The 9910-nt window shown below is 37.1% G+C and overlaps 1 protein-coding gene across 6 annotated transcripts in view; it reads left to right on the forward strand.

Moving 5' to 3' along the window:
* The window catches only part of POLN (DNA polymerase nu), a 92688-nt gene extending 86913 nt beyond the window's left edge, over positions 1 to 5775 (forward strand). For all 6 annotated transcript variants that reach the window (XM_021396321.1, XM_021396320.1, XM_021396324.1 and 3 more), the window contains 2 exons: positions 2112 to 2173; positions 5100 to 5775. In XM_021396321.1, the coding sequence (XP_021251996.1) occupies positions 2112 to 2173; positions 5100 to 5168 (131 nt within the window). In that variant the 3' untranslated portion in view covers positions 5169 to 5775. The remainder of the gene's footprint in view (positions 1 to 2111; positions 2174 to 5099) is intronic.

A 9910-nucleotide genomic window follows, 5' to 3' on the forward strand; every position in this document is an offset into this window, starting at 1 on the left:
GTTTAGCACGTTTGTTTCTGCTCTCCAAACAGAATTCTGTCCTGCACAGAACCACAAACTACCTCAAATCCAACATGAAGCAAATATAAGGGATGCTCCAAAAGTAATGCCTCCCATTTTATGATGTTGGCTCATGACATCAGAGGCAGATGTTGGTGGTATGACAGTAGAAGCTGAACCTTCCTACCAATATTCTGTTACATTTTGTTGCCATGTGACAGATGGCAGCAGAGGGGCAGTCGGACAAAATGGTATCTGACATGGAAGCGTGTAGGAAGCAAAGGTGTGGAATTTAATTTCTCCCTGCGGAAAAAAATGGCACCCACTGACATTCATCAGTGCTTACTGAACGTTTGTGGTGACCAAACTGTGGCTGTGAGCAAGGTGAAGCAGTGGGTGTTGTGTTTCAGCAGTGGTGACAGTGGGTCACATCTGCTTGTGCAGATATTTACAAGTGTGTCATGCAGGCTCTTGTTCATCACTGGTGAAAATGCATAGCTAATAGTGGCGCCTATGTTGAAAAATAGTGTTTTGTAGCTGAGAATTTACTCTATCAAGCAGTCTTATTGTTCTCTTTGTATCTGTTATTGTTTCCATGGTAACAAATAGGAGGCATTACCTTCAGAGCGACCTATGTACATAAGTGTCATCATGTGTCAACATATGTCAACATAAGTCTTATTTTTCTCATCCGTGGAACTTCAGCCACTGATCTTACGAGCTACTGCATAATTTGGACTTCATGGAAAATCTTATGACAGCTCATTAACACACAAGTCTGAGTGAGCCAGCACAGTCTAAGCACCCCACTTGTGTTCAGTCAGAAGCTAGTTATTTTCCTCATTACTATCAAGCCAGCCTCAGTGTCACAGATGTGACACAAAACATTGCGTACTATTCTTCAGCGCTGGCATCATTAGAAAAGGTTTTGGCAGCAGCCAGAAAGAAAACAACCATATGCTCCTTCTTAGAGTTCTTGTTGCTTCTTTGCACCTAACCTCAGCTGCAAAAGAACCATGATATGCACTGAGGAATGACTTCAAAGAATACTTCTCAGTAATCATGTGGTTTTCAGACTAGTAGTTATCAACACATACTGTATAATCTGTTGTTTCTCAGTTCCATGAGGCACACGCTGACATGTAGTCAGCTGTCCTGTCAAAGCAGTGGTGGTTGCTCAATGAATTTCTCTCTGGGGCTGCCCAGTATTCCTTCTTCACTCTCAGTAGCCAAAAGTTACCTCCTTTTTAAAACCATTTATCCATTGAATTTTTATTAGAACCATATTTTGTTGCGGCAGAAGTCTTTCTCAAACAAAACAGTAATTGGCATGAACAAGGATGACAAATCTGGTCCCAAATTATTGATTTGGAATGATTACAGAAGCATTTTTCACATTAATGGTGAGCATAGTGTTATGACATAATGAGTTGTTAAGTTACATAAATCATACTGAAGTTTAGTTGTTTCAACTCTTTAGAGCTCAACTATCCCACGGGGAAGTTTTTTTTTTTTACTTTAAAGCAAAAAATATTTTAGATAGTTCAGAATTCCAGTATTGCTTTTCCTGGCTTTTTGTTTTAGATAAAATGTTATGCCTGCATGAGAAAATTAAAATATGTGAATTATCACTGAATAATCAATTAACAGTACAGAATTTGAAAGCTGAGAAATACAGCAGCTAGGTATGCTGTCTCTGTAAAATATAACAGTGCTTTATTTTTTGTTTATAGCATATGTAGATTAAATAATTCTCCAACTTTCATCTGAAATTCGATTTAAAACAAGAAATTGAATTTTTCCATAAGAAATCAAGTGTAGCTGTAAAAAATCTTGAGAATTTAAATGTCTTCCTTCCTTCCTTCCTTCCTTCCTTCCTTCCTTCCTTCCTTCCTTCCTTCCTTTCCTTCTTTCCTTCTTTCTTTCCTTCTTTCTTTCCTTCTTTCTTTCCTTCTTTCTTTCCTTCTTTCTTTCCTTCTTTCTTTCCTTCTTTCTTTCTTTTGTATAAATAGAGTTATTTTACAACAAAATGAAAGCATGCTTTTTTTTTTATGTAATAATTCTATCCTGGAAAATAAAACTGTAGATTTTCAACTTTTTTGGCCTTACAGCACTGGTGAAAATAACAATGGAATCCCTTCAGCAAACCACAGCCTTGGAAATGCCACTGAAGGTAGGAACAACTCTGAATTTCCACCTACTGTCTCAAGCATATGTAGTTTTGTATGTTATTGTCATCATATTAAGAATCTAGAGATAACTACTTTGACTTTCACTTCAAAGGTTTCGTGTTCGTATTTGCAGGTAATATCTTTTTGGAATTATCATAAGAATTCTAAAGAAAAAATAATTGAAAGAAACTCAACCTCTGTTTCAAAAAGCATGAGTGTAGTATACTCTTTGTCTTAGCTATACAGTACAGTAATTTCAAAATTCATTTTTGGATTTTGGCTCTGGGCAGCCTGGTCTAGTGGTTGACAACCCTGCACACAGCAGGGAGGTTGAAACTAGATGGTCATTATGTTCCTTTTCAACCCAAGCCATTCTATGATTCTATGATTTCATTTATTGCCATGAAATTTCTGCTGGGTGTGGTAGAATGAGAAATATTGCCTTAATAAGCATTCTAAAATGTGCCAGTCATTCATTACTGCTGAAAAAATATTGCAAAAGATCTTTCTTCAGTAATTTTCACTTAGAAAACAGATCTTTTTGACATTTCTGAGTGGATGCCTAACATGCAAAATCACTTGTTCCGGTTTGAAGTATACAACATTGTCTACTTGAACAGCATCTGTAACAGATGAGTAGCTGGCTAGACAGCTACTGTATCTGTGTTTCCATTGTATCTAATTGTAATTCTTATATAATGTAACTATATTTTTCTTCCTACAAGGTTGATGTCCTTTGCTGCTAGCTCGCTGCTCAGCTTTTGTTGTTTGATAAGGGATTTCAGTCTCTGGAATCCCTAAACTGAGTAAGAGAGCAATAGTCGAAGAGTTTCCTTTTGCCTGAGAAATTGAGTACTTGATGTTGTCAGATAACTCATTCTCCAGTGTCGCTGAATGACATCTGGGAACAGAAACAAATTTATTCTGTTTATTTCAGAAATACTTACAACGTACAGACTTGCATTAACGGGAACAGTTGGAAAAGAAAATCAGTAGATAAAGTCTAGCTTATATTCCTTCCCCCAGGTCTTCCATTTCACCATTTGTGAGGCTGGCCTTCCCTTGAGGTCTTGTAGTTGCTTATTTCTGCGTCCCAGTGGAGCTCATCTTTCCCATAAAAGCTGAGAGAGAAGAATGAGGAGTGTCTGAGATCTTAGTTACTCTTTCTTGTTCTCCACACTGGAATCTCCACCTCCTTGTTCACTTAACTCTTGTGAAAACTTTCACGTATCTTACCAGATTCTCTTACACCTTTTGACCATACTAGGATTACACATTTCTTACACTGACACTCTCAAAGTTTATAAGCAACGTTTATATAGGTTGCTTACATTGCAAACTCTGCTTGCCTAGCATCTTTGATACAACTTCCTTAAAAACAAAGCAAAACCAAACCAAACCAAAACAAAAAGACCATATAAGGTATACTACATGTAGACGTTTTGTAATAACAATATAGGCCTAACCATGATGTATAGGACTTCTGGCACTCATGCTGCTGTAAGATTCGTGCTGCTGCAAGATTCATTAAAATAAGTGTGGGATTACTAGTAGTATATAAGGTGAATAGCAAAACTGCAGTCCTTCCTTGATAGTTTTGGGACACCCTTTCTTGCAAACATTGTCAGAGACAACATCACTCATACTTTGACTGAGAAAGTCACTGACATGAAATCATAGAATCATAGAATAGAATCACCAAGGTTGGAAAAGACCTATAAGATCATCCAGTCCAACCATCCAAAATAAAATATGAACAATATAATTGGCTTGTAAGAAAGAAATGTTTGCACATAATGAGAACGTTCACAGTTACACAGCCTAAATACCATTTCAAAGTTACCTACTGCAGACTAACCACTGGCAGAAGTTCATCAAACTGTAGCACATAGCGTGGTTCCTTTCATATACCAGAAGTGTCTGGCACCACATGCTGACAAATTCACCTAGGTGCATTAGCAAATGGATTCTATATGTCAATCCTATGAGAATCGTGGTTCTCTTTTAAATGACAACTGCATTTTAATGGGTAAAAAAGGAAGTCTTGGACAATAGGTGGTTTTCTGGGGTTTTGAAAGATGTGGACATTTTCATAAGCAGTAGAAGTATGTGGAGATGAATGTTTTCTTATCCTTGTTTTGGTCTCATTTTCCCAAGTGAATTACCGTAGGAGTCATGACATACTTTTACTCCTACTGCACGTTAGGCTACACACATCATGAAGATACTTCATCTTCCTCTGAAACATCCAAAATGGATCAATGGCAGAGACCACATACAAACCATAAAGTGTAAACAGTTTCATCTCACTGAAGAATTTGAGACTGATCTTTTTTAAAAAGTCTGTATTTTTGTTCATGTTATCTTTCTGTACAGTAAATACATATTTTAGGATTAGAGACGTTGAAGATGAAAAGATTTTTCTGAAATGCTCCTGCTTTCCTTCAGCACACTTGCCTCGACTAAATATGTATTATGTGCCCTATTAATATGAATGTTATATTTTAATATGGAAGAAAGATGTCATTAAAGTAGAGCACACATGTCATTGTACTATGGAGAGATATCTTCTTCTTCTTTGAGGAAAAGGATTCTTTATCTTTGAAGTAGCTTCTTTTCCAAAATGTAGTCCTTCCTAATGAGGCAGCTTTCGTGTCAGAATATCTACTGTACTACACCAGTAACTGCAAAACAAACTGAAACAAAGCCAAGGCAACAACAAACATACCCCAGGACTCTAGAAGTGGATGATTTTTAAAAAGTAGCATCTTAATCAAAATTGTAATTGCAATTAAGTGTTACTGGATGTGAAGAACATTTCACATTGATAGGTGTGTAAACTAGAGCGTTATCAACATTCAAAGGGAAAGCAAAAATAATAATCTTGCTCTAAGTGATGTGTTTGTTTAATTTTTTTGTTGTTGACAGGTTCCCTTGAAAGTGATTCTTACCACTGGGAAATCATGGGGGTGTATGACAGAATTGCAGGAGATGTAAAGCAGTCATCGGGGATGTTATTCAGTACCCGTACACCTCATTGGCCTATGCTGATTCCTCGCTGAATCACTAGGCAACAGCGCTGCTGGATCTTTCATAAGCACCTAATACTCTGCATGTGAATTTTTTTACTTCATTTTGTCTGTAGCCCTAGGCAACAGCAGTGAGATAAAACTGGATTTTACCAGTTCATTGTGTTTCCTTTAGCCAAGGTAACCAGCAGGGAGCTGCTTTTGTTCACAGCTAAATTGCTACATGCAAGAAATGAAGCAAGACAATATTAACCCTTTGAGAACATGACAGATATATTTGAGTTAAATGGATGTTTAGATTTTAGTATTAAATGTTTTTTGAAGTGCTTTTGTAAAAATACTTATAATCTGGAATTAGAATGACACTGTATGAACTGTACCAGCAGCTGCTTAACTGTTGCATTCTGCTTATTCTGTAATTTGTGAGTAGATGGCAGCTGCTCACATACTGAATGTCTTTTTCCAGTGACTTAGAAAAGAGTTCCTTAGAAGTGAAGAGTTTTCACTTTACTTCGTACTTAGGATTTTAGAGTAGAACAAGTAAACAAAAACTGCATTAAATGTATAAAAAAATAGCCAGATTGTTGTCAATTCTATTAATTTCAAACTCAGATTGTACATTGTAGCTTTAGCATACTTTAGAGAAGGTATTTCAGTTTCACCTAATCTATTATTTTTATTACTGATATAATGCTAAATGTGGTATAGGTAAATTTTGAGATTCAGAGTGATACTTTAAAGGATTCAGGCTTCTTCATTGTTTGGATTTGTTACTGATATTTTGTTGTTCTGTAGAGTTTATTCTTTAAGTAAGTTTGTTTCATAAATCTTTACTGGTTGCCAAATTCTGTGTCTGTGATTGTGGAAGATGAAACTATCCTTAACATATACTAATTATTTGGATGTTGAAGTCAAGCAAAAAATTTTTATGAGATGTTCGGTATCTTTCAGCATTAGACCTCAAATAATCAAAGTAGTATAATTTAAATTTTATATGTGTTTAGTTACAGAGATTTTGCATCAGTTTTCATTTCTATCCTTAAACAATTTTGCACTACCCTTAAAGGCATTGACTATTGACCATTGCATATGACTTGTACATAGCCTGTCAGATGAAGTGAGTTAGTTATTTCTAAAAATTCTTATTGCTATAAAATTAGCAGTGGTCATGTAAGCAAAGTCAGAACATTTTACATATTAATTGTGGGTCTCTTTGGGTGGGAGGCTGAGAGATTGATAACAGAGACTGTGATCTCCTCTCAGCACCATGTTTGCCCTTTCTGCTTTTACAACTTTTCTTCCTGTTTTTAAGCCTCCCAAAAGGAAGACAACTAAATAATAAGGTTTATCATACATCTGAGGGTTCATTTTGTATAGGCTAGTGCGAGGGCATAGGACAAGCTGGTTCAAGTTTGGAGGACTGTTCAAGCCCAGGATTTCAAGGCTTGGTGCAGTTTGTGTCCCCACAACTTGCAGGATGTATACCAGGAACTCAAGATATCTTTTAGTACTCCGGATTCACTAGTGAAGAAACAGTGTTTTCCTCCAGTTATAGGCCATGAGTGAACTGGCATATATAGATTTATTGTGCGGGGAGCAGATCTCTTTGATGTTGTACATGCAATAATCATCAGCTGTACTATGAAACAGCATAGATACTGAGATGTGTTCTTCAGTCTTTCCCTTCTCTTCTCTATGGCTAGCCAGATGAGTACCTAGTCTTCACTGTTTAGCCTATTCTACTGTGTTAAGGTATCAGTTTTGTGGATTATTAGATTTTTCAGAACACACTGAAGTTGACTTCAAAGATCCTCCCTGGATCAGTTTTTGACTCATGAAATCCCACATACTGGGAAAACTGATCACTCTCTGGGGCAATTGCTTTTACTTTGCATTCCATTCTTGCTGCCTTCCATCCTATACTGCAAAATAGGTTTTGGGAACACTTGTATCTTTCAAACTCTTGAATAGCAGAAATATTTCTCTCTTTACTGCGCAATCATTTCCTTGTACAAGCTGCTTGAGATAGGGTAGTGTTTGCTATTAGTTTCCCAACAAGGACCACTGGACAAGGCATTGGCTTTACTTTGTTTGTGTACTAACCTATGTATTACTATAAATTCAGAGCAGTACAGTTTTTCTAAACCTGCGGTAAGAGACCCTGCAGCATGCCTGAATCTAAAGAGCTGTTATGTGGAAGCAGAGCCAGTCCTGACCACCAGTTTCCTCCCAAACAAATGTAGGTGAAAATGTTCTGTATTTGATGACTGCCAGGAATTCCTTTCGGGTGGCACAATAATTTCACACCACTGAACTCAAGAATCTTATTATTATAAATGACCACTTTTTCATGTTATTTTGGTTTGGCATGAAGGGGACTGTAAAACATGGGTAGGCTGGAGCAGGAGCAATCATAAGAGCCCTTTTCAATCCCTAAAACTCTCAATTTGACCTCTGAAATGATTCCCTCTTTCTCAAAATCTATGGAATGATACTGGGAGAGCAACAAACAGAACTTCTGTTTGAAGCACAGAAGAACTCTACAGAAGTAGGGCTTAAGAAATATGGGGAAACAGATTACAGAAAAAAATGGAAGATGGGAATAGCTGACTCTCCATAGCTTTAGTGGGTGGAAATTTCCCTAACTGATACTCTGAACACAGTAAGAACCCTGTTTAAACTGCTTTATGTCTTTGGCTTTAGTTTTTGTTTGTCACATAGAGCAGTGGCAAAGGAGTACTACTTGAAAACCCTCTAACTCATTTTCTGTGAGAAATGTAATAGCACAGCTATTTGCTGGTATTTGCATGGCTGTAGCATGACCAATATGTATCTGCTGAGGATTTGAGTTTTTCTATGTGCACCTAACACTATGAAACAATAACACTCTGATCTTGAACGTTGGTCCAAGGTAACCATAGTGAAAACCACAATAGCCATAGTTCAAGAACTGGTCTCATGATAAATGAGCAAGACATTTACACGTGGGAAAAGGAAACACAGCACATTGATATTTTTTGAAAACTGAGAGTAGATTAAGAAGGGGAATCTGCTGGAGCATCCAGGACGAGATTTATTTTTGGTATTGATTAAGAATAATCCCTTACAAGTAAATTAATTTCCTATATCAGATCTGCAGGCCTGATATTTTTAATCTGATCTGAAAATAAGGCCAAGGAATGAGTTGAAGATTGAATTAAGCCTTTCTGATATATTCCCTCAGTGTCCTAACATGTCTCTTCTGTCTTTCTCATTGAAGACCAGACTAGATAAGGCCCTGAATAACCTGGTCTTGTCCTCATCACTGACCCCACATGGAACAGGAGGTGGAGTGAGGAAACTTGAGCTTGCCTGTGATTCTCTGTCACTCTTCAGCTGAACAGCAGTAGTCATCTGCATGAAAGGCAAAACAGAAATTCCCTTCAGATATTCTCCTGTACCTCATTAAAGAATACAGAGCTGTACCAGAAGAAGCCCCAGAAATGTCTGGGGATTTCATTCCTCCTTCCCACCTGTGTTGCCTTACTCTGTGCCAGCATTTACTATATTTCCTGGCTCACACACTCACTTCTGGTTGGCATACTTCCTTTTGCTATTAGCAGGTTGTCAGAAACATTCAAAGAGTGAAAAAGAATCCGTTCTCATTTCTACCATTCTGCAATAGTTTTAGTAGCTAGAGTGTGTCTGGAATTAAAAATAAGTTCCAATTATATACAGTCTTTGCTTTCCTGGGAAAGTTACACAGTCTGATTGGCTCATTTCTACTGAAAATCAGCTTGTTCTCTTAAGACGTCTTTGAAGGGCACTTCTACTGGCCATTTCTGTATCAAGTATCAATTGTTATCAATTATTATCCAAGCAATCTGTTATCTTGTCTGCTCTCTCAGTCATACAGACTTGTGCTTTGAATTCTGGAGCTCTAAATTCCAGCTGAACATTTCCACATTTTGGTATGTTTATCCACGTCACCTTCTCCGTTCAAGAATTACATGGTTAATATATAGGTTCTTTCATCCTTACCTTTTTATAGAATCACAGAATATAGGATTATTTCTGTTGGAAGGGACCTTTAAAGGTCCCTTTTCTATTTTCACTGATGCTTAATCCATTGCTCACCCTTCCCCTGCACTTCAGTAAGAGTAAAATTCTTACTAGTAACAGACCAAAAGTTTTTTTTTTTTTTTTTTTTTTTTTTTTTTAAGTTACATATCTTTCTACTTCTAACCTTTGTGCCCTGAGCTTTCTACAGTCATCCATTTGGAATGGCATTTATGATACTCTTCTGAGAAAACCAGTTTTTTTTTTTTGTTTTTTTTTAACTTGTCATTCATTTCTTGATCAGTTTTTCCATGGCATCGAAAACTGACTGAAGAAGTTCTCTTTTACCCCCTTTGTTTTTTGGCAAATTCACCGGCTGCACTGAATTTCACACTTTCTAATTATTCAGAAGTGTCATGCATCGGATTACAATCCTATTTTCCAATCTGTGTGCTAAGCAGAGAACAGTGCTTACAGGCTCCTGATAATCTTCCTCCATCCTCCCCTCAAGTGACTGCTGCTTCTCACATTGCATTTCTGCACTGAATTACTGGAAGAATGAAGCAGAATTAAACACCTTCCTAGATTACCTTAGCCTCCTTGCGCTGATCCATTTGTCCACCTCCATTTGATGGACAGTTAGTTCATCGCTGAATTATTATAAATGTCTTA

This window comes from Numida meleagris, chromosome 4, assembly GCF_002078875.1.
Source record: "Numida meleagris isolate 19003 breed g44 Domestic line chromosome 4, NumMel1.0, whole genome shotgun sequence".
In the NCBI taxonomy this organism is placed as follows: Eukaryota; Metazoa; Chordata; class Aves; order Galliformes; family Numididae; genus Numida; species Numida meleagris.